This window comes from Amia ocellicauda, chromosome 1 (genome assembly GCF_036373705.1).
Source record: "Amia ocellicauda isolate fAmiCal2 chromosome 1, fAmiCal2.hap1, whole genome shotgun sequence".
NCBI lineage: Eukaryota > Metazoa > Chordata > Actinopteri > Amiiformes > Amiidae > Amia > Amia ocellicauda.
Genome location: NC_089850.1, coordinates 8,163,174 through 8,189,320, shown reverse-complemented (window position 1 = coordinate 8,189,320; position 26,147 = coordinate 8,163,174). Strand labels below are relative to the sequence as shown.

Below are 26,147 nucleotides of genomic sequence, written 5' to 3'. Positions count from 1 at the left end.
AGCAGCACTTGGGATTCCTTTAGAGAGTATGTTTACTTCCGTCAATAAGTCTCGGAGAGACCGAATATCAGAAAACAACAAAGAGAAAGACCGTGGTGAGCAACTGCGATTCGTGTTACTGTTTAGGTCGCTTTTAGTAGTGGATCCACTACTTTACTGAGGGTGTCATTTCACATTTTATAGCGGTGGTCATAGATGTTACTTACGACTACCACTGTATATAATCTGAAGTGATCTCTTTGTCTTCACAACTAATTTCGAGGTGTGCATCAGCGCAGTTTCTTTGTCGCTTCTTTTCCTGACGATGTCGCCTAACTCCATGTTTTAGTCTGCAGAACTGTCATGTGTGTGCATATATTTTGCTTTTCATCTGAATCGCCCCCCACACGTTAACTTATTCGTACGGGTTGCAACTGTTACGTGAAGTAAACATGCGATGGCGGCGCTTATCTCACACGGGCAGAACTTGTGCACATCGTCACCAGATGAAACTGAAGTGTGTCCGTGTTTTCTGCCCAGTGCGAGGCGAGGAAGGATGCCGTTCTTGGGCCAGGACTGGAGATCGCCGGGATGGAGTTGGATAAAGACGGAGGACGGCTGGAAGCGTTTCGAGTTCCTCGGCCATCGTTTGGAGTTGGAGGGGAACAATAACGAGCTCGATTTGGGAGAGTAAGGAGTAACTCGGAGTCTAGGCCGATGTGCAGTTGTAAACTTCATGTGCATGTAAAAAAAAAGTCTTAAAAGTGGTCTAATCCAAGTACCTTCCCTGTGTTATGTCGACTCCTGGGAGTTAATCCCCAGTTTGGTGTGTCTGTGAACCCAAGTCAGTTCAGTAGATGCCTATGCGGTACAAGCGTATCGTTGCTGTCTCGCTTTTGATGCCAGACTTTAACTGAAGTGTATCGTTTAAACAACAGCCTAGGAAAGCCTTCATGTGAAATGGCGATTACCAGACTCTTGTCACAAGTGTGAACTAGAGCGATTAACCTGACATTTTAGATGTAATGAGGTTCCCCATTACAATCTTGTATCCGCATGTCATATTTGTCACCAAGGTATAGTAGCATCTATATGCATTATACAAATAGTTTTTCATTCAGAACATTCAGAAACAGAAAGTTAACCCTGTAGTATTGTTTAAGCATTTCGTTGTACATGTTATTGTTATATTACAATTGAAACGTGTCTCATACTCGCATGCTAAGCATTGTAATCTCTGGGTTAAGCATGCAGTGAGCAAGTGGACAGATAGTTCAGTGTTAAAGACAAAGTAAGTACAGTCTTTTGTCATTATTATTTGAATTCCTGATTTGGGGCACCTGAGTGGTTAATCTGCTGAAAGCCGCTGTAGCGGGATTGTGGGGTTAATCCTGCATGTTATATACAGTGATTGAAAGACACTTCTTCCCTTGAGTTTAGCTTTTCAAAGGACTAGACCAAATTACAACTTGTGCCCATCGCAAATTATGAAGTTGTGCGTTTTTTATATATACATGGTAGAAAGTGGCTTCTAACAATGCATTAAAACACCATAGGCTAAAGTTGTGTGCATGGCGGGTATGCCAAAGTTTGATTTGATCTAGAAAGAGGAATATCACCATTGTCACAGCTGTTTTTTTTCCTCCCCCTCTTGTGGCTTTCCAAGGTGTAAGGCCTACCCTTCTGTATTTTGATTCAGATTTGGTCTCTTTTCTCTCATGCTGAACGGAATAGGTTTATATTGTCCTTGGTTAGCCATGGGATAGTAGGATGAATGAACCATAAATAAATCATGTTGCAGGTGGTGGTGTCATTTTACTTCATTTTGATCAGTGGATGGCTTCTGATGAGCTACTTTCATTGATTGTAACTTAGAGCAACACTGACAATGATGTTATAAATAAGGCAAAATGAAGGTACTGTGACAGCACAATTTCTCAATGTGCAGCATAAAGAGAATGTCACTCCTTAAATAATTGTTATTTGGAAGGTCAGTACGTGTGAAGAATGAGAGGAACACAATTCTCTGTAGAATTTATGGGATACTCTTTCATTTACTTTCAGTCCTATTACAAATGTAGTATGTTCTGTCAGTGGAAGCCTGAGGACAAAATCATCGAGTTAGCATGGTTTTATAGCTAGAGTTAATATGCACAGTTTTGTTTCTACCAATCTGCTGATCTGTTTTAAAAAAACTCTCCTTTTATCTACCATCAATGTAGCAGGTGCACTCAAGATATCCAACACCTGAAAGGAAGCAAAAGATCTTGATTGACTTGGGGTTTAGAAAGTCAGTGAAAGCAGCTCTACTGCCATTTCCTACAGTATGAATGGTATTTATGAGTTTGCTACTTTTGGACATTTAAAAATATAGTTTTAATCCATTCAGTTGTATGCATTGTAAGGTAATAAGCTAAGCTTTCTGTTGGATGATTCCCAGTTTAACAGCCTGTGGTTAGCTCCTAAATGGGGAATGTGCATGTTTGTGTCAGTATTTACTTCTGGCATCTGAAGAACACTTAAGGCGGAAGAAAATAAAATGAAGGACTTTTAGTCTCTTTGTCATTGCCTAAAGTAATCCTTTGTAATTTGTTATAAGATCTTTGAGACTCATGATGGATTTGATTTGCCTGATTGGCTTTAATTCTCTAGAAAAACACACACACACACACACACACACACATGTATGTATAAAAATGTTAAAGCAAACAAAAGATTGTTAATGGCTGCAGAAAGGGTTGGAAAAAGTCAGACAGGGTGAGAAGTCTAGAGAGGAACTAGCCTACAGATGGGCAAGGTAGGCAGTGTGGGAAGCTCTGCATGAGAGAATACTCTGAATTACACATGACAGAGCATTGTAATTCTCCAGTTTTTCTCTCTTATTAGCCTACTGAAGAGGTATAATGAAGGCAGATTGCAAGAAGTAATACGCATGCTTTGGATAATCCATCCGAAAAGAAAATCTCCAGCTTGTGCAAAATTATATAGAGCCACAACTTCTGCTTTATGCCATTAAACTAGTGTGTAATTTGAAATTGAGGTAATGTACTTCATAAAGATGGTGAATGAAACTGTAATAAAATGTCATATTTTAATACTATAAATATCTTAGGAAGGTAATTGAGCATTCAGTTCCTGTCATTTTGAACAATGAAAAGTAACATTTTTAGGGAAATCTATTACATTGTGATAATTCCACCTTTTCACTCCTCCAGTAGTATTTTCTTGTGCTTAAGTTTTTTTTTTAAAGTATTAGTATTCAAGAAATTGCCTGGAATTTTCCTTCTCTCCCCTCTGTTAGCCAAGCATTGACTTCATGTATTTCATGGGTACCGCTGTTGCATAATAGGCTAGATTGGGAGAATTGCTTTTCATCATGTTACCCACTTAATGTTAATTAGTATAGTATAGCAATTTATTTCCCGTTGTGGCTTGTATTATTTTATTGTACAGTACTGATGTTTATAGTGTGGAGTAGTGGTTAGGACTCTGGAGCGGAGGGTCATGGGTTCAATGTTTTGCACTTTGTATTGTGCTTATGTTTTGTAAGTTGCCCTGGATAAGGGTGTCTGCCAAGAAATAATAATAATAATAATAATCCCAGGTGAGAGAGACTGCTGTTGTACCCTTGAGCAAGGCACTTTACCTAGATTGCTCCAGTAAATGCCCAGCTGTATAAATGGCTACAAATGCAAAACAATTGTTACAATATATCACATTATTAAGTCACCCTTGATAAGGATGTTTGCTAAGAAATCAGGTTATAATAAAAATAATATTTAATCTGCTTGACAGTCTGTTTGCAACTTTACTTCACCCAGAGTGATGGGGAGTGAGTAGGGGTTTGGTGAGATATAAGGATTCTGCAATGTTAGGGACCTTTATCAGCTACATAAACACATTCTACAATAACCTGACTAATCAAACATTGTATAAACATGCCTCTGGGTTATTTGTCAGCTATTCTTGGGTGCATTCCCTAGTGAATGTTAGCATGCATTAGGCCTATATTGATACACTTGGCTTTCTACTGTTTCTGGAATGCTTTTTATCAGAAAGATGAATTTGCTTGTTAATATTTCTCCATTAGATTAGTAATGTTTTATGAACACTGTTTAAATACTTTGCCTTTTCTCAAACCATTATTTATTTATTTATTTATTATAATTATAATTTATTATTGTGTAGCTATCTGTAGGTTTCATATCTAGGCCTATTTAAATCTGTAATGTATATCTATATCCCATCTTATCAGCCTTTATCAAGGTCATTATTAGATTTAGTGACTAGGTTTCAGAGCCTTAAGTATTGGTAGTTTGCATTGATCAAGTCGATGGGTGGATTTCCTTTCAATACCGTGTGGTTTACATAAGTGGTTTCTTCCAAATGTATCCCTTCCCGTTTTCACTTATCTTCTGTAAGGTAGACATAACTTGACTTCTTCAGTTATCTCTTGATCTGCTTCAATTTTCTAAGTTTTAACAAAGTTGTTGAACATGAGTTTTTATTCAATTTAAGCTAATTCTAAGTATTCTTACTTCTATTCACAGCACAAGAGTTTAATCCACCAACGCTGCTCTGTGTTCTTGCATACACAGAGCTAAGCTAATTTAAACATATCCTGGTAGTCAAGCTAATTAAGTGCATGATAAAGCCTGAAATATCTTTAAGTGCAATGCTGTGTTAGGCTTATACTTAACACTGTATTGCCCTAAAAAGATTAAAATATTAGGAAGGACAACTTGTCCAATGAGGCTGAATAAATTGACTTGCGTTCAACTATTCAGTAGATAACAATAGGTTGCGTATGCGTTGCGTTATCTGAAAAAGGAAGCACTGCCCAAGGGGGAGGGGTTTCTGCGCACTGCCGTAGGAACCTGATCGAAACGTCACTCTATCAAAGCTGCCATTGGCCCCTGCGCTCGTCACTCAGAACAGGTCTCTTCCCACATCCTGTTCTATAAAACGTGACATCAGCGCAGGTTCGTCCTCTTTTGCCGGGAGCCAGGACTCCCGCATGACCTTGCAACCCTTGGGCAGTGCTTCCTTTTTCAGATAACCGGGGTTGCATACGCAACCTATCGTTATCTTTCAAGTCGGAAGCACTACCCAAGAGGGAGGGGTTACTGTATAACAAAACCGTGGCAAGGGAGGAGGCAGCGAGCTGATAAAGGAGCCTGCCCCGAGGCGACCGCTAGGGGGCCTCGGCAACACAACTCCAAACAGTAACCTCAGGGGCCCCGTAGGGCCACACCTGAGCCGTCCAGGAGCGAGGACCGTAGTCACGCTCTACCGGGAACTGTCTGCAATCAGCATATACAAAGAGGTTAACAGAGGTTAACTCTTACGCCCTCCACTTACAAGAGCAAGGCCGGCTGCTCTACTAGTGCAGCTAGGAACGAGGCCGTAATCTACTTGCACAATGTCTGGCGCGGGCAATCAAGCACTTGTGCGGCCTCCGCACAATATCATAGCAGTGGACCCCTGATCCAATAGGAGCGGGGCCACAGACCCAATGAGAAAAATACAACATAATACATAGCTGGCTAGTCAACAGAGTAGCTGAGCTGAACAATATACAATATATACATATCGCATGCCAGCAAGACCTTCATGCTGTCAGTGCGCAACACAAGAGCATCCAACTCAACTAAACAGTACAGAGTGGAAGAGTTCTATTGTGCTGACAATTTAGATTTCGTACGAATGAACTATATACACCACGGGGCGCAGGAACGAACTACCACGTCCGACAGACCCCAGGCAATCAACCGCTCCTGCTCAGGGGCCAGGCCCAGAGTTGGAGGAGGACCGGATTGGGGTGCCAAAGCGTGCCTTGCACCTGGGACAAGAAGTCCACTCTCACTGGGAGCTGCCAAGGCTCTCCGTCAAACTCCCTGTCCTGTACTGTGGGAGCAGGAGGGGCGTCCTCGCTCAACGGAGGAGGAGGGGTGGGAGCGACCAGCTCCTCCTCCATGAGCTCTGCCTCGAGCTCTGAGTCCTCGTGAGGACCCAGAGACAGGTGGTCCTCCTCCCAGGTGGCCCGTCTGCTGCCCTCCTCCTGGGATGGGGCAGACAAACTCCCCTCAGTCTCCACCGGCGCGGTGTGAGCCGGCGGCGGAGCATCATGGTGTAGGGGGGGCGGCACCTGTTGCGCTGCCTGCCAGGAGAGCGCAGATTTGGTCCATCCTGCTTTTGAGAGTGAGGATGGCCTCATCGCGCTCCCTGTTTGCTGAGCCCGACCTCCTTCACTGATGGCACGGAGGGGGAGGGAGCCATGGGGGCGTCGCTCCGCCACTCTTCCTTGTCACTCGCGTGCCTACAGCCCTGGAGTAGGAGACGGAGGGGCTCAGGGAGAGGCAGAGATCCAGGAGTGGGGGATCTTTGGACGCTGTCGGTGCCCAGACAGATGGGGCATAAGACCTCCCCACTCCAGGCGGGCAAGGTGCGCTGGCTGCAAGCGGCACAGTGCGTGTACAGGGAAATGTGCAGCAGAGGCGCCGATCAGTGTTTGCACAGGGGGCACACAACATCTGGAACAACAAGTGGAGCGCCTAGCGGGCCCGCCGCTGTAAGTGCGTCTCCACCCGGCAAAGTTTATGCACACGGGGGCGCTGCGACACCAACCACGCCAAACCTTTACTGTTGCCGGACTGAACACTGTGTATACCAAGCACCAGGTGCTGGATACAAGCACCGCATAGGCCCGTAGGCTTAACCACACCGTGTGTGCCAGGGTTTCCGGGGACACCAGGTGACGCGGAGTCCGGGGTCCACGGGGCCGAGGGTAGTAGACCACCAGCCATAGTGGGGTCTAAAACTGAGGCCTGCACGCAGTGCTCGTTCTCGGTTAACTGAGATTGCGAGATCTTCTACTGCCGCAGCTGTGGGCTGTAGTGCGGGCGCAAGCCGGCGGAGGAGCACCTCACGTGGGTGAGATCTCTTATGACACACCGAGGCTCAGGCCGGGCAGCCGGGCCTCAGATTTTACTGCCGCTGCTAGCGCTCCTGCTGTGGAGAAAAAAGCCCTGTGGACAAAAAACCAACACAGCAAGCAGTCGGAATATATAAGGCACTATATAAACACGGCTATTATTTTTAAAGTGTGCTATTTGTAGCCGAAAATGAAACCGAAAGCGCACCAGAGCCCTGGAGCATGGACGGAACAGAGTTGGATTAGCTACCAATAATAACTAATAGTACAAATAAATGGTGGTGGCAGCACAGCCGTGAAGTCAACCAACCGAACACTAATAATAATTATTGTAAACAATAATAATACGGTCTAATGCACAAACAAGACGCAGGGAGCTCACGTTCTCGGTCCAGGCGAAGTGGCAAAAGCGTACGAACCTGCGCTGACGTCATGTTTTATAGAACGGGATGTGGGAAGGGACCTGTTCTGAGTGACGAGCGCAGGGGCCAATGGCAGCTTTGATAGAGTAACGTTTCGATCAGGTTGCCCCTTGGGCAGTGCTTCCGACTAGAAAGATAACTAGCCTACATCTGAAAGCATCTCTGAAAGAGGCCACCTGCTGAATCTATGTAAATGCATCCTCAAACTTTATGCAGGGGATTTTGTGTAGTGGAGTCTTTTTGTAGTCCTTATGCATTTTGGGTAACTCCAGACTTGAATAAAAATGTGCAGACAAAAGGAAAAGAGTTCTAATGTTCCTTAAATGAATAGTTTATTTAATTTCACTGATTTTATTTTTCTTACATGGGATCTCTGATTAGAGCAAGTCTAATTATACGTATCCTGTAAGTGCAGTTAAGAGTTCTTGATAAAAGCTGACTGAGTGGAAGGAAGTGTATAGAGGAAGCACATTAAAAAAGATCTGCGGGGTTTGTGTGGGTTTGTTTAGTACCCGTCCCAGCCCTGTGTGTTGGGAATGGTTACTCCTATTAGGATGACGAGTGATACCTTAGGTAACGGATCAGATCTGGCTTTCTAATTCGAAAGAAAAATAAAAGTTATCAAGAACAAACTTGTATTTGTGTCACCAATGACCTATGATGTGAACACATTAACTTTTTCCACTCTTCATTTAAAAGAGTTTAATTTAGGAACAGAACATTTTCTCTTGGGATTCTCTGTATCACACTGCATTGATTTGCATAGGTTTGCAGTTTGTATAACCAAACAAGGAGGGTTTGTAGCTGTACATAGGGTTCAAAGGACACAGCAACGTCCAAGACTTGGAAAAATGTAGCACCATGTGAGTCTTGGGGGAGTGGTAATGGAGGGTCTTAATGGAACTGGCAAGATCTTGTAGAGTAACTATTCCCCAAAAAGTTAATTCTCATAAGTCACTTAATGATAATGACTGTATAATCGATTTGTAAATCTATCTACACACTAGTGTACACACAAGAATGTTGCAAGACTGTTACCTACGCTATATAGTCTGTTAGATAGAAGTATTGAAATGCAAAATATACTCTTCTGGACACCTTAAGATTTATATTTACTTCTGCTTTGCTTTAAGATTTTCAGAATAAGCAGTTTTATACAGTTGGTGAATGAAGGCTACCAGTACCCATTTTCACACTTAAATTGTCTCTGATTAACGTTCCTCGTAATGACACTTATCTGTGCAGTCACATATAACATGCAGTCATCAGCTTTGAAAGCAAACTCTGGCCTTCAGCAAGAGGAGAAGGGAATGGTAGAGGAGAACATTTAGGCAAATAAAGATGGACATGTTTTCCCAACTTAGTTGCTCCCTTTTATATCGCTTTAGAATATCTTGCCCCCGTTAAGTATTGCATTACTTATGTGCTTCTAATTCCAATTCAAGTTTTGTATATCTGAAGACAGGCTAATTTAGACAGTTTTAAATATGTGTAAAGGGAAGCTACGTTCTGAGTGTATTATAGTCTTTTAAGAAATTGCAGGGCTGACCTTTTCTCAGGCAGAATAAGAAAATACAGGCTTCCCATAACGGCTCAGTTAATTTAGGGTTATATATATATATATAGCAAAAGGAGAAGACATGTCCATATATATATAACCCTAAATTAACTGTAATATATAAAAAAGAATGTGACTTTACAATATATTCAGCAAATCAAAAGTGACATTTAGAAAAGGCAGATCTACACTACTCCTTTGAAAGGGTAATTTAGGATTGAAGATAACATGCGCAGTAAACCCCATGATGAAGCTACCTAGATGCGTGCAGCTGAGGTGGTATTAGGAAGTTTTTATTACCATGTGGCTCTAGGTCAGAGAAAATGTTTTTGTTTTGGGGGGGGAACAGTGCAAATATTTGCCCTATTTTGTTAATGCTACAGGCCTACTCAATGTTAGCATGGATAATGTATAGCATGTAATTCTTGCATCACAGTGATTTTTACAGGAGTTTTTATTTCTTGATTTGTTTTAATTCAAATATAAATAATACATATTGCAAGTAGTGAAATGGTGACAGACTGTTTTCAAAATGTAATTTCTCACATTTAGAAAGATGTTTTTAGATTTTTTTTTTTCTTAAATGCCCAAAGTAGAGAGAAGATACTTCTTGGCTTTTACACCAATTAAATCACAATTAGGCCTAGTACAAATCAAAAGGTAGTAGTTTATTCTGCTTCCTTCAGCACATACTTGACTGAAGAAGTAAGCTGTGTATGCAGTTTTAACTCTTTGGAAATGGATGTTTTTAATATTGATTTGTGTCTTCACTGTACAGTACAAAAAAGAGAATTGATTTCTGCTGTAGATAAATCCATTCTATGGAAGCTTTCTAGTGCCAAAATACAAAAAAATACATATGTTGAAATAGAAAACTTATCAGCATATTGCTTTACAGATGTTTTATACCTGATGAATAGCATTGTAGTATTTTAATGACACAATTAAATGTAATACTAATGTTTTACATTTCTTAAAGCACCACGATGGTAGTGACTAAATTAAATGTAATGCACACATTGCACTGCAGTGCATCAGTGTTTTGATTTTCCCGATGGCTTACCCGATGGAAAATTAAATGCAATGTAGGGGCAGAGATTGGATGTGTTTTAACATACGGGGGCGGGGTTATAGGTGTGGTTCACCCTGGAATTTCAACACTCCCACTAAACCATCAGAATTAGGTTCTCCGAGCATCTGTATTTTGGGTTTTAGAAAAGCAACAATCAATATCAGCATGGGTTGCCTGGAAATAATTAAATAAGTGATTTTAATAAAGTTTTGGAGCTATTTTGAAAACTTGAGTGCTCGCTTGTTTTTGTTATAGCTGCCTGCATTGAATGCAAAGCTGAACCATTTTGATGCAACATGATGTGCTGATTGATTTACAACTGACTATTGAAAATAAATCAACTTTATATATATACACACCGATCAGCCATAACATTATGACCACTGACAGGTGAAGTGAATAACACTGATAATCTCGTTATCATGGCACCTGTCAGTGGGTGGGATATATTAAGCAGCAAGTGAACATTTTGTCCTCAAAGTTGATGTGTTAGAAGCAGGAAAAATGGGCAAGCGTAAGGATCTGAGCGACTTTGACAAGGGCCAAATTGTGATGCCTAAACAACTGGGTCAGAGCATCTCCAAAACTGCAGCTCTTGTGGGGTGTTCCCTACCTATCAAAAGTGGTCCAAGGAAGGAAAAGCGGTGAACCGGCAACAGGGTCATGGGCGGCCAAGGCTCATTGATGCACGTGGGAAGCGAAGGCTGGCCCATGTGGTCCGATCCAACAGACGAGCTACTGTAGCTCAAATTGCTGAGAAAGTGAATGCTGGTTCTGATAGAAAGGTGTCAGAACACACAGTGCATCGCAGTTTGTTGCGTATGGGGCTGCGTAGACACAGACCAGTCAGGGTGCCCATGCTGACCCCTGTCCACTGCCGAAAGCAACTACAATGCGCACATGAGCATCAGAACTGGACCACGGAGCAATGGAAGAAGGTGGCCTGGTCTGATGAATCACAAGTTCAAGGTGTTGACTTGGCCTCCAAATTCCCCAGATCTCAATCTGATCGAGCATCTGTGGGATGTGCTGGACAAACAAGTCCGATCCATGGAGGCCCCACCTCGCAACTTACAGGACTTAGGATCTGCTGCTAACGTCTTGGTGCCAGATACCACAGCACACCTTCAGAGGTCTAGTGGAGTCCATGCCTCGACGGGTCAGGGCTGTTTTGGCAGCAAGAGGAGGACTTACAGTGGGGGAAAAAAGTATTTGATCCCCTGCTGATTTTGTACGTTTGCCCACTGACAAAGAAATGATCCGTCTATAATTTTAATGGTAGGTGTATTTTAACAGTGAGAGACAGAATAACAGCAAAAAAATCCAGAAAAATACATTTCAAAAAAGTTATACATTGATTTGCATGTTAATGAGTGAAATAAGTATTTGACCCCTTCGACTTAGTACTTGGTGGCAAAACCCTTGTTGGCAATCACAGAGGTCAGACGTTTTTTGTAGTTGGCCACCAGGTTTGCACACATCTCAGGAGGGATTTTGTCCCCCTCCTCTTGCAGATCCTCTCCAAGTCATTAAGGTTTCGAGGCTGACGTTTGGCAACTCGAACCTTCAGCTCCCTCCACAGATTTTCTATGGGATTAAGGTCTGGAGACTGGCTAGGCCACTCCAGGACCTTAATGTGCTTCTTCTTGAGCCACTCCTTTGTTGCCTTGGCTGTGTGTTTTGGGTCATTGTCATGCTGGAATACCCATCCATGACCCATTTTCAATGCCCTGGCTGAGGGAAGGAGGTTCTCACCCAAGATTTGACGGTACATGGCCCCGTCCATCGTGCCTTTGATGCGGTGCAGTTGTCCTGTCCCCTTAGCAGAAAAACACCCCCAAAGCATAATGTTTCCACCTCCATGTTTGACGGTGGGGATGGTGTTCTTGGGGTCATTCCTCCTCCTCCAAACACGGCGAGTTGAGTTGATGCCAAAGAGCTCGATTTTGGTCTCATCTGACCACAACACTTTCACCCAGTTCTCTTCTGAATCATTCAGATGTTCATTGGCAAACTTCAGACGGGCCTGTACATGTGCTTTCTTGAGCAGGGGGACCTTGTGGGCGCTGCAGGATTTCAGTCCTTCACGGCGTAGTGTGTTACCAATTGTTTTCTTGGTGACTGTTTTCTCAGCTGCCTTGAGTTCATTAACAAGATCCTCCCGTGTAGTTCTGGGCTGATTCCTCACCGTTCTCATGATCATTGAAACTCCACGAGGTGAGATCTTGCATGGAGCCCCAGACCGAGGGAGACTGACAGTTATTTTGTGTTTCCTCCATTTGCGAATAATCGCACCAACTGTTGTCACCTTCTCACCAAGCTGCTTGGCGATGGTCTTGTAGCCCATTCCAGCCTTGTGTAGGTCTACAATCTTGTCCCTGAAATCCTTGGACAGCTCTTTGGTCTTGGCCATGGTGGAGAGTTTGGAATCTGAGAGTGCTCCTAATCTCAGCTCGTTACCTGTATAAAAGACATCTGGGAGCCAGAAATCTTGCTGATTGATAGGGGATCAAATACTTATTTCCCTCATTCAAATGCAAATCAATTTATAACTTTTTTGAAATGCGTTTTTCTGGATTTTTTTTTGTTATTCTGTCTCTCACTGTTAAAATATACCTACCATTAAAATTATAGACTGATCATTTCTTTGTCAGTGGGCAAACGTACAAAATCAGCAGGGGATCAAATACTTTTTCCCCTCACTGTACACAATATTTAGCAGGTGGTGATAATGTTATGGCTGATTGGTGTATATAGCAGCACTCGTTCCATGTTTAAAGAAAATAGCTTGTATTAATTTCATATTTTAATATATAGGCCTAGCCTGTTTTTAATGATTGAGGTTGATGATTGATGTTTTTCTCCTTAGACTAACTCTGATCTCGGGTACGTTTTTGCACTATGACCAGATCGTCAGGTTGTGTGTTATACACTTTTAAGATGGCATCTTTGTGAATATCTGAAATTTGAGTCTTGACATGCTCCAACAAAGTTAAATTAACTAAACGTAATGAAAAAGAAACATGAGACATTACATTGTTGTGTATATCGATACCAAAATTTGTGGAGTTTTTCTTTCTTTTTTTAAGTTTCACATTACTGCTGTGAAATATAATTAAATCACTTTCCTTGTTTTGCTGCTTCTTGCAGCAAATCTGCTACTGATTCAGACATGTCTCTAATTTGATTGCACGTTACTGTGGATTGACTGTAGAGGTTTCTTTATTAGGCTGCGATAAACCAGTCGGTTCAACTTTGTTCACATGAGCGGAGCGTTATTCCGTCAATTTGTCATGCACTTTTCATCACAAACTTTTCATCACAAACTTTTCATCAAACTTCCTACAGAAAACTGCCATGCCCAGAATGCATCACTCGGTCGGTGTGTTTACATGGCGTGTTCACATTGTGTGGACATTCGTCATTCTGGACAGATCCAGCGGTCCGTGGAGGCTGATGAGGTGCGGTCGGGACCAACAAGGCACTTCGTTTGTGCGTGAGACTGCCTGACAACTATTTTTTGCAGTACATTATTGGAAAAAAAAATATATATAGTGCCGCGCAAGAAAAATGCGACTTGGCCAAAAAAGGAGAGAGATTCAAACCTGGTGCAAATCTTTGCGCGATATTGGAATATAGCATTGTTTTCCTGTGCCCCAAACCCGCCTGCGACACTCCACAGTGCGCTATTATCCCCACTGTTTGAACACAGTTTCGCGCAGTTTTTGGAAGAATGTGTCACGCTAATATCGCACAAAAACTGGTATATTCAGTCTAAGGCTTTCACGCAATTCGGATTCGATTGCGATATGTGTATCTTTAATGTCAAATATATTTGCATCTCATGTTTCCAATTACATAGTCATTACCATTTTGTTAATAACCCATTAAAGGGACAGGACTTTGCAGGTGGATGATTGAAGGCAGTGCTGGACAGAGGCGAGTGCCATGTTTCACGATCTGTTACTCATACACACACACATCACATCTGGCATCAGCCCACACTGTGCAGTGCACTGGAGGCTGGACACAGCCCGAGTGCACCTCCTCAGTATTATAGCAGTGCACACCTCTGTGCCACTGACGAACAACGAGGCTCATACGCGTAGTATTGCAATACAAACACCACATTGTGGACGTAGTAGTAATAAATATTACACAATACCCATAATTATCTGTATGTATGGAGGTCGTCACAGACTCAGATTTAATCGTATTATGTACATTACTTCTGCTGTGTCCAAAACAGGTGTGTAGCCGGCTTATCCTTTTTGATTTCCATAAGTAAGCTTTGTTTTTATCTTTTGAAAAAACTGTGCACAAAGGGGGTGATTTTGTTTATTTTACTTAAGCATTGTTATTAAATTCAGAGCATATCTGGATGTCCTATTATTATTATTATTATTGATAATAATGATTTAGTGCAAGTGCAAACAAAAAACCCATAATTATCTTGTATAGTCACGGCAGGTCAATGGGGGAATCTATGGGGACTGGGGGGGGAGGCAAACTCCAGTCAAGCTGCTGTGAGTGCTGTGTGATAGAAAGCAAGCGAGGAGTGTATGTGTGTGATGTGTGTCACCAACCATGAGTACCTCTGCTGCAGGTTGTAATGTTTGTTTGTTTGTTTTTTAAATGTACTTTAGCATTATAATCCTCAAACTTAATGCGTGATGAAATGTAATTCATGCATTTTACTGCACTTCAGCAATACTGCAACATTTAAATGATGTATTCATTGTATGATGTACTTATTATGTTGTGACATGCTCTGAAAGGTGTTCCACTATATACAATTAAACGTGATTGATCTTATTTGAAAGAGGATTAAAGATTCTCATTGTCCAGGAAAAAGGAACATAATCCAAAAAGAATCTAATTTCATATACTTTTTTCAACAAAATGTGAAAAAAGTATATTTTTTCATTGGCTTGATATATTTCTTGAAGAAAACAAATCACGAGGATATGGTTACTTTACAAACTTTTGAAATATTTAAATACATCTTACTGGCTCATGAATCTGAACTTCATTTCTATTTCCGTATCAGAGTCCTATGGATTATGCAGAGCATTAGAATTTGCCTTTTTTTTGCTTTCCCTAAAGGACAGCCATCCAAACGGAAGAGACCACAGTTGTTTGTGCTGTATGGTTCAGTTCATTCAGTTTGCCTCAATCTTCGTGCCATCAATATCAGTTGAACCCATTGTGTGACAAACCTGTTTTTTGTATCTTGCTGTTCTTGACTTTTCAACTTCAAAAAAGCTGTCACCTCTTTTATATTTATTATTATTAATTTGTTATTGAGTATTTGTAGTATGCTGGGTTTTAGATTACTACTGGAGCCTTGGCAGCATATCTTTTCAGCTGCATTAAGGGCATTCCAACTGTGAAAGAAATAAAGCGTTAATGATACAGTGGTGATTTACAGAAATTCCTTGATTTGTAATGAACATGACAAAGCTTTGTCTGTAGATTAGGCCTCATTTAGTATGCCTATATATATATAGATTTGTTTGTTACTATTATTTATAAGAAATATTTGGTGCAACTTGCTCTTTAAAACCAGTTTTAAAAACGGGGCCCATACAAAAGTACAGATTTGTACTTTTGATCAGTAATTCATTTTGCCCTCCATGTATACTTACAATAGCAGTATCTGAATGTATTTGCTGGGGCTCTTGACTGCAGTTGATGATTTATACAACCTGGTTGCCGGCCAGTAATTCTCAGGTTAGAAAGCTTACTCTGTGCTCTTTTGCTACCCTTCATGTTTTCATTCTGTAGAAGTCAGACATAAAAGAATGTTGAGAATTTAGAGAAACAATGCTATTTTAGTGTCGGATAAAAACAAGGTCTTAAGATCTATGGCAAGTATTTGGTACAAGCCCTCCCTCCTTTTCTCTTAAGCAAGTCCCCCAAGATTTCTGTCTTATGTGCTTTATACTTATAAATGACAGATTTAATTCAGTAACTAGCACAATCGCTATACAATTGACAGCTTGTCTGTTCTTTCACTTTCTGCTGGTTTTACAGACCTTTGATTATCACTCGTATTGGACTGTTCTATATAAAAGAGCATTGGGTAGTCCAAGATTAATGCTAATCTGAGTTTCTGAAACCAGTCCTTAGAGAAGCAAATAACGGTTGAAATTCAATGACCTTCATCTCTGGGGGGGTTACCTCTTCATTGATGGATTAAGAGACTCCCATCTGGGGGGGATTTCAAAAATCTACTTTACTTCTTTGCTGACGATTTCATCTTTATTACAGATTACAGTCAGGCTTTGTCCACTTTGTTCTTTTACTTCACTTTTCATGAGCTTAACCTCTAAATACAGCAGGCAGGGTTTTTCATACCAGTATGTACCAATATGAGATATAATATGTACCAGCTTTACTACACTTCATGATTTTATTCTTTTTCTGATGAAGTTGAACAGTATAAATTATAAACCGTTGTTTTTGAATGGATCCCTGAAATGAGAAAATTAGAGGTTTAAAAATGTTACAGCTGTTTGAAAAGAAGAAAACATTAGTTTGTTAATCTTTTTGGGACTTGCACCATCTTTCTATTTTTTCCACTAAGATTGATTTCTGAGGGATCTGCTTCGGGGGCTAGATTTATTTATTTTGTTTCGAAAGAATGTTAAAAGTTCTTTCACATTGCACTTTGAATTCACAGTAGACGGTGTATTTAGACTACTTAGAATGTCACAGTGTTCGTTTTTTTTCAACATTCCACTGCTTTAAACATATTTCAGTGCTATTGCATTTATCAAGATTTATTTGTTCTCGAGCTCGAGCTCCCATATGCACTCGAATGCATACTTCTTGTTTAAGCTGAAGTTGCTGAATTAACAAACTATGCCCTGATTTTTAAGAGACTTAATGTATGAATAGTAATTCTAATAAACCCTCTCCTTCCCCTATCTATCTACTAGTGCACGTTTTAAAATCCTTGCTTAAATTAAATAATCTGTTGTGTCTGCAGTATTTGCAGGCAGATCTAGTAATGTACTGTTAAAGTTCATTTTCTTGGCTACACAGTGAGAGCAACCTTCTTTAACAATGTCATTGTTTCCAATCAGATTGCACGATGAAAACAAAGAGAACCGCTTTGCGAATGATGTGTGTGAAGTTGCTGCCAAGAAGAGGAAAAAGGATCGCTTCAACAACAACACCAAGTCGCAGTGTAAGTATTTAATGTGTGCGTAATTCAGTCATCAGAATGTAGTACATATGTGTCTGCAATGAAATGCTATCGGTAGAGGTGTGACTCATGATGTACTTCATGATTTACTTGTTTATACTTTGCATGCTTTGGAGGTTGTTGCTATTTGAGCGCTACAAGGCCCTAGTCTGGAGACAAACCACATACATCACTGTAGAACAGCCCTCTTGACAGCAAGCACAATTGCTCTCTGAAATGAGGATGGTGCATTACTAACAACCAGTTTACAAAGACAGACGGCAATTGTGTTGTTAAAGAAAATATTCTGAACAAAGCACAATCGCATAGTTGATCAATAAAATGTCTGCAGTGTATTGAATATGCAGTCCTGTGCACATCAGTGTGGTGAAATGCCCCCTCAGCATTGCCCATCTGTTGGGAAAGCTTACAGCATAATCTTCTTCCAACCTTATGTGTTTGACTTGTAATTCTTCACTGCTTTGTAGCATGTAGTTTACTCAGTGTAACCCTATAATAAACTGCATGATGTTACTTTGGCAAAATAATCTGAGCTCAGCTGAATGGTCACCTTTGAATCTTTATGTTCTTATGTGTAAAGGGAAAAAAAAATAAGTAGCTAGTTGCTTTTCTTATTTCTTTTCTTTAAATTTCCCTTTCTCTCAAGTTTTCTACCAAGAGAAGTGGATTTATGTTCAAAAGGAAAGCACAAGAGAAGTAAGTACTTCAGATTTAAGTAATACAATTTTGATTTAAATGATTTGTAAATTAAATGTTCCTGAACAAAAAATATTAAGATTAAATTCCAAATCGTATAAAGAAATCAAAATTATATATTCTAAAAATTACATAATTACATAGTAATCGCACAATTCCAGAAGCAAAATAACATTTCTTGTGAATGGCAAGGATGGTTTATTTATGCAAATTCATTGAATGGTTCTTAATATTCTCAATGGCTTGATTATTATCTTTTTCTTAGTGGAATCTTGGACACTTTGCCAAACTCAAATGCTTCATTTCATTTTCTGTTTCTAAATCGTATGAGGCTCAATTGAAGTTAACACAAGTAATCTAATACAGCTCCACCAATCTTGTCATTCACTAGCTAACCGCTTGATGTTCCCCTTCACATTTTTGTGTCTCAGGCTTAAAGCAACTTGGCTTCTTAAATGTTAGTGTTTTACAACCCTACATTTCTGTTTTGCAGCCTGCGAATTTAATTTGGAACATTTCTTTCAATGAATTTTGAGGTTTTCCACTTGTTCTAACACAAAATATTCTTCCTGTTGTTTTGTTGTAAAATTAGCTAATGATTGTCTTTTTTCTTCTTCTCCCCCCTCAGAGGCATGGTTACTGCACATTGGGAGAAGCTTTTAACCGCTTAGATTTTTCCAGTGCCATACAAGACATCCGAAGATTTAACTATGTTGTAAAAGTAAGACCTTGTCTTATTTTGTTATTTTATTCAGAGGTTGAGTACAGTTATAAGTGGAACGCAGCAATTGGACATTTTTTGCAAATATGATCTCGATTCTACATGGTGTAGAGTTTTTAGAATTTGGTTTTATATATATTACATAACTGAAACCTTTAAACAAATTATGTTTACAACTGATCTCACTGTAATCTTCAGCCTTTCCTGAGCCATTGCTGGATGAAGGCCTCTGCTATTATTACTACATACAATTATTTGATCATTAGTAAGGTGTTTTCTGGGAGGGGTATGTAATGACCCTAACTGTTCTGATTTGACACTTTTAAATTGAATCACAGCTGCAATTGTCTCTGCCTCTGTGAATAGAAATTGGGGGAACTATTTAATTGTAATTATATTTGCAAATCAATTGTGGAATAGAAAAGCTAAATAAATTGTTGACATTGTGACTTATGTGTGTCATTAAAGAAAACAAAATCTCAAAATAATTAGGTATTTAGTGAGGTATTGTGTTGGGGGTATACAGCTCTGGAAAAAAATTAAGAGACCACATAACATTGATTAACTTGGAGTGGTCTCTATTTTTTCCAGAGCTGTATATGAAACTGAAATGGCTGACCTGTGATAAGAAATGTTACTGTCATGTATTCTAATGGAGAATTGAATCAATTGGTTATGTAACTTAGTATTAAGGAGCACGTATTGGGGTTATTCTTAAATACTTTTGTTTCTTCACAGTTGTTGCAGCTGATAGCAAAATCCCAGTTAACCTCTTTGAGTGGAGCAGCACAGAAAAACTACTTCAATGTTCTTGAGAAAATAGTGCGAAAGGGTGAGAACTGGGACCTGATAATGGATCTTACAATTCTGTATCTCATCTTAGAAATAGTAATAACTTTTACTGATAACCTGAGGCCAAACCACAATTTAATTTGTGCTACATCTACATGGCGTAGTCTAAAAGTCACATTTCATTGATGTACTCTTTACCTCAAGTTGTTCTTAAGCTTTCTCGGGTTCTCTCTACTGCTTTAAGTCCTATCTAAGGTGAGGCTGTTACTATTTGGCTTAAGGAGATTGTATGGTAATCATACTTTTTTTTTGAGAATTTGTGAATATTCTGGTGTATTACCTGCGTTTTGTCTTTCTGCATGCAGTCTTAGATGACCAACAGAATCCTCGGCTGATCAAAGATCTTCTCCAGGACCTCGGCTCCACTCTCTGCATCCTCATAAGAGAAGTGGGAAAGTCAGTGCTGGTGGGCAACATCAATATTTGGGTATGCCGTTTGGAGACCATACTCAACTGGCAACAGCAGCTAAACAACCTTCAGATACCCAAGGTATGTTTGAAGGAACCATTTTTTCTCTGCAATTGTTGAATAAGAATAAATAAATGTTATGCATTCAATTTGGATTTGTAATGTAAATGTGCCATGATACCTGTAGTCTGAATTTAAGAATTTAAATGTGAAGACACATTATAAAGGAAATATGAGTGTGTCTTTGTACTGCCAACTTGTAAGTGGTGTAACAATTTTCTTTTGAATTAACTATCATGGTAACTAAAATAAATGTACAGTGATGAAGCATTGAGGTTTTGACTATAGCAGCAAATTGTAACCAAGGGAGGCCTGGAATGGTATAGTATTCTACCCCACACTATAAAATGCCCCCTCCTTTAAAATTAAGTTGCCTCAGATTCACAGACATCCTTAATATACATTTTTTTCTTCTTGGTTCCTGTGTGTTTTACCGTTGCTATGCAATAGAATGAAGTTTCATAATGAAAATGAAGATGGAGTTTTATATTAAATGTTAATTACAAAACAAAGTTTCCTTAATGACATTATAAATCCATAAAAAAGCATGCTGAGATGTGCCATCTGTTGCAAAATTTAGCTTTTTAGTTCTTGTTCTTATGTTTTACAGCAGATCACAAATGGAGTTACATTAAGCGACCTCCCTCTCCACATGCAAAACAACATCCTGTACAGGTTTTCTGATGGCTGGGATATTGTCAACCTTGGACAAGTGACATCGACTTTGCACATGCTGAGCGAAGATCGGCAGCTGTGGAAAAAGCTGTGTCAATTTAATTTTGCTGAAAAGCATGTAAGAATTTGTTTATTCATATATATGTTTGTGCGTGTGTGTGTGTGTGTGTGTGTCTATATATATATATATATATTTTATACAAACGTATAGATGTATGTTTCATTAGATTAAGAATACAAAAACAAATCGAAATTCCAGTGAGGAATATCTTGGATCTAGATCTTGTTTGCGGAATAATATCTGATATTAAAGGCTGATATACAGCGTGACTTGAAAATCTTGCAGCAATGATACTCTGTGATACAGAGTTCGGCCACCAGAGGGTAGTTCAAGTATAAAAAGACCTGGATGCCTACACTTTGTCCGTACACTCCCAGCACGAACCTGCATGTTAAGAATGTTGAACTAATCATTGTCTAATCAATGGAGACATTGTCAGTTTTACAATTTCTGAAACCCCCTATACGAAATAAAAAGCCCCAACCCCAGATATCTTGGTTCAGCTTGTGCTGGGTTAACAGACCCAGATTAATACTAGTTATAATTAAGATTAATACAATGTTATTTTAGGTAGTTAAAAGACTAGGGTTAATCAAGGTCGGTGAAACCAGCTGTTTCAATTTCAACTCTGATGTACTATTTTTCACTAGTGTTGAATGTGTTTGCCCCTTTGTTTCTTTTTCTAGTTCTGTAGACATTTAATTTTATCCGAAAAGGGCCATGTGGACTGGAAACTGATGTACTTTACCCTTCAGAAGTATTATCCCAAAAAGGAACAGTATGGAGACACGTTGCAATTCTGCCGACATTGTAGCATTCTGTTTTGGAAGGTAAGCCAAACAAAGTTGTTACTTAGTTATCGCATTCATCTATACAACTATTAAGTATCAAGTACCTTATTTTGTTGCATATATGATAGCTTTCCCCCCCTTGCATTTCAAAAATAACATTTTAGTTTTTTTTTTTGGTAAAATATTTTTATGTAAGCCATTCATGTGATTGTACATACAATTAGTCTTATTATAGCCTCATTTTAAATTTGCACTAAGAGCTATGACTCCCCTTCAATGAAAGCTTGGTGGCCCCCAACCTAAACTCTCCCCTGCAATACGTATATTTTCTTTCTTGTTTATAAGCACCCTGCTTTCTTCTTTCTGGCATTTGTTGCAGTTCCTCAGCCCCTTCCTTTTTCTTAGATTCTCTAGATATGCTTAACCCTTCAGAACGCAACCTGATCTATACGTCACATGCAGAGGCCTGGATAATTAGGATAATATATTCTTGCTAAGCCTGTTAGATATGCATAACAATTGCATCACATTGGGATCTTAAGGTTTATTATGATGTTATTAAGCTAAAAATATCAATACAAACTTAAATATTCTGAAATCTAACTTCAGATTAATATTATTTATTGTTTTACACACATACACATATAGTACCAAATTTAATACAAATTATAAATAGCACTATTAAGAGTAGGTGTTACTTGACTGTTCTAAGAGATCACTAAAACTGAGTTCTTTGCACAACTCTTGTAGAATGACTGCTTCGTACTTCTGAAAAGACGGGCTGCTTAAGCACTGGGTTGCTGCCCAGTCTTTGGCTAACCATTGCATTTACATAGTTTTTGTCCAAGGCTTTTAAATTTGACCTTTGGTAGTAGATACACAGAGAATCCTGTGACATTAAACTAGACTTCTTTATATTGTAACTACTAAAATGGATTGCTATTAATCGGTAGCAAACCCACCTTTCCTTGCTAATCTTTAACCTTTCATGTTTTCCCTCCATGCTTTCCCCTTCTGCTCCTTCCTCCCTGATCTCAAAAGGACTGTCATCTTGCTTTATTATTCAAGGTACTCAATATGATTTCATTACAGCTGCATGTAATTCTGTTGTCAGGTGTGGACATTTGTAAGCCATACAACAATTATTTTTACTTTTAAGATAAATGTTGCTTTACATGGCAACATTTCAAAATGCATTACAAATATATATATATATATATATATATATATATATATATATATATATATATATATATATATATATATATATATATATATATATATATATATATATATATATAAATTTGCTATTCAGGTATGGATTTTTTTTCTGGTTTCTTAAATTAAATGCAGAGTTTTACAGAGCCATTTCCAAAGCTTTTAAAAATTTTTTTTATAAATAAATGACCTCTAATGTTCAAAATCTGTTAAAGTGGGTAATAAAGCACATTTGTATACCCATTTTCTCTCTTGGTGTACCTGCACATTCAACATTTTACATTTTACTTACAGAAAAGAGGGAGCAAAGCTTGCCCTGGAGCAAAAAGCTTTGAAAATCGCTTCTGCCAAATAATTAGCATTTTTTTCTCTGCAGGAAATAATTGTTTTGGCAAACTGTCATTGCATTTTTTTCCGCCGTAATATGTTCCCACTATTATGAAAGCAATGCATTACTTTTTGGGTTTACAGATAGCATTTAATTCCGCTTGGTTGGAACTGTGATAATAAAACTGTTGTTGTACATCATTGCCTTAGAAACAGTGACAGCAGGGTCACAGGACACTTCTCTATGGCGGTGTTTACGTGACAGTTTAAAGCTGATCGTCACATGGTTTTCCCACATTCATTTATGATGCAAATTGTGTGTGTTTTGTAAATTAGAATAAACTCTAAGGCTAGAAAAGCATTACACTGGTAAAATATGATCAAAATGAGCCCATATCCAGTATTTCAGCAATTTGGTGTACCAAATACTCAAGACTGTACTGAAATAACACTCTACATCTCAAGTCAAGATCTGGTGATCCATAGGCCATGTACATACAGGTTTAATTTTCTCCATAAATGAAGGGAGTTCTCAAGACAAGAGTTGGGAGTCTCCTCCAGCCTGCTGGGAGTAGTCTGAGAGAATAAGTAGGAGTGGCTCTCTGTTTAAGTCAATAACATGCCCATGAAAAGGCTTTACTTGCTCAGCCCTGTTAAATTAGTCGTTTGTGGTATTTCTCAGGTGGGATGAATTAATGGGAATTACAGTAGGTTGTGTTTTTGTTAGGCTAACCATGAAGACGGTGCAAAAGATTGTTTAGTTTTTATTATTGCAAGGAACTGTGCACACAACATGTACGCATAAAACACTATAACCAAAGACACTATGACATTTTCCTTGTCTAAAGGTATGGTTTCTCTTCTTGCCTCTAACTGTTTTCACATACCAGTTCACGTTGCATCTTAGGAGCAGGCTTAGCCTTCTGGGGCAGAGCAGGACCACTTTCCTCACAGGCAGCAGGGTCTTCTAGGGACAGTAAAAGTAGCTGGTAAAGCTGGGAGCTGTTCATCACTATGGGCTCCCATTGATCATCCCTGTCTGCTTAGCATTCCTGGAGGCCCACAGGTGGCATGAATTTGAGGTACGAGAGTGAGGAAGGCAGGGCTGCCTTGAGGTGGGGTGGAGCAAGGAACAGAGGGGGCGTAGGCTCACCTCGTGAACATCTCCGTGGGGTCATGTAAGGTGGAAGGTTGACACGAGGGTCAGAGGAGTAATAATGGGGGAAACTGGAGTCCAACTCCACTCTGGGGAGGTTTGTAGTCTCTGTAAGAAAGGGGTATGGTGAAGGGGGTTTCACAACTTCACACTTCAGGTCACTATTTAAATTCTTCTGACACTGTGAGCAGAAACGTGTACTTTCTCGCCAACATTTTCTGAATCTTTTTTGTTTGTTTTAGACTGTTTATTCTATTTCAAGCAGAAAAATGCTGCTCTCATTTTTATCTGAATGATAATTTGTATTGTACTTTTACAGAGTCATGGCATGTTTTCCTTTTGTTAACAGTAACATTTAATACATTTTTCATCTGGGTACTGAATGGAGTTTATCCCTCCAAAAACGGTGTTTGTAAAACCATATAAGTCACCTATTATGAATGTGACTGCTAAATTATTTAATTACATAATAACCAGGACAGCTTTAATCCATTATAAATAAATTGCAGTCAATATACCGAGTGAAAATAATTAATAAATAACTCCTGCTGGAATTGTTCGCACTGTTGTCTGCCTGGCTCATGTAAATCTAGGGTGCAGAACTGCCATGACTAAACAGGAGAAATCTGTCACACTTTTCAGTGTTGATACTGGCATATCAGATGCATTCTGCATGAAACAATGATCTCATCAAACTTGATATTTTATACTGTCCTTGATTGTTATATTGGTTTTAAATTAAATCAATTATTTCAAAATCCAACTATTTTCTGATTTTGTTTTGTTCTTTCCACTAGGATTCTGGACATCCCTGTACTGCCAATGATCCAGACAACTGCTTCATGCCAGTTTCCCCGCAGCGCTTCATTGACCTCTTTAAGTTTTAGATTGTCCACTGTTTCTTTTGTTTGAGAGAGGCAAAACTGTGTGCTGCTTGACTTGTTTAATGTGCAATATGTTTAGTTTTAGTTTCTTCTTTTCCCCCTCTTAAGGGCTCAGTGAGGGTCTTATTCCACACATGAGGGAATGCAAATAATTTAAAAATGAAAAGGCTATAGCATGTTGAAGAAAAGTCAGAAGATGGGTTCTGGACCACGTGGACATTTGTAGGAGAGACAGAAAAGCACTTCTATACACTGACACTTTTTTTAAAAAATTTTTTATTGTTTCTTGGTGGTTCCATGTTGGTGAGGACGTCAATATGTTGGCTTTGGGTTAGACCAAATCAAAACTTTGACCCACTCCCAAATCCCACATTTTAAAGTTGTACCCAATCATGTTTTGATTTCTAAATGGTATCAAGTGGTTTCTAACAATACATGAAACCATGACAGGGTACAGATTAGTACTTGTCGATTCGTGGGTCGTTCAATGTGTTGATTTGGTGAATCCCTTTGTGTAACTTGGTGATGAATGCAGCCCAGTATGTTTGAGACCTTGACACTAAAAAAAAAAAAAAAATACCACAGAACAAAGCTTTGTATGAAATACTTTTATGTCTGCAAGAATGCAGGAAAAAAAAAAAGTTGTAACTATTATTTATGAAAATTATTTTGTATCCTTTTCTTTAAATATTTTGTAATCTTCCTCTATCATTCCAGTAACAGATGTATAATGATAGGAGAATATAAACTGTTGGTACAATTTACAAATAAAATATACTAAATATAATTAATGAATATAAGACATTTCAAACATTTTACTGTGGTCTTCTACACCTTTTTTTGTATATATAACATCCTTTTTTTTCTTATTTGCCAGTTAAAAAGCAAGCCAGGATTCATGCTAATTCTATAAATCTTAGCCATGCATAAAACTTGATTGTACAGATTAAGGAAGTTTCCACTTAAGTTATTTTATGCATGTGGCGCCACCAGGTGGTTTATAGTGCCCAAGACTCAGGACAGGCTTTTGAACTTCCTGCAGTCTTTTCAATAATGTTGAGTGCAGTTCAATCTATGTCAATCTAATGCTCAACTAAACAAATACAAATAAATTAAGAA

At 39.1% G+C, this 26,147-nt stretch overlaps 1 protein-coding gene across 3 annotated transcripts; it reads left to right on the top strand.

Annotated features, from left to right (window-relative positions):
- Positions 1 to 25,815, top strand: fbxo25 (F-box protein 25). 3 transcript variants are annotated; one of them, XM_066712558.1, is made up of 11 exons: positions 1 to 95; positions 520 to 669; positions 17,057 to 17,160; positions 17,825 to 17,874; positions 18,503 to 18,595; positions 19,334 to 19,427; positions 19,753 to 19,937; positions 20,530 to 20,709; positions 21,339 to 21,482; positions 22,485 to 22,511; positions 24,942 to 25,815. In XM_066712558.1, the coding sequence occupies exons 2-11, from the start codon at positions 536 to 538 to the stop codon at positions 25,029 to 25,031; spliced, it is 1,101 nt and encodes a 366-aa protein (XP_066568655.1). In that variant the 5' UTR covers positions 1 to 95; positions 520 to 535; the 3' UTR covers positions 25,032 to 25,815. The 3 variants fall into 3 exon arrangements, with proteins under 3 accessions (XP_066568655.1, XP_066568599.1, XP_066568730.1); XM_066712502.1 differs by having other exon boundaries at positions 20,527 to 20,709; XM_066712633.1 differs by lacking the exon at positions 22,485 to 22,511 and having other exon boundaries at positions 20,527 to 20,709.
- Positions 25,816 to 26,147: the final 332 nt, after the last annotated feature.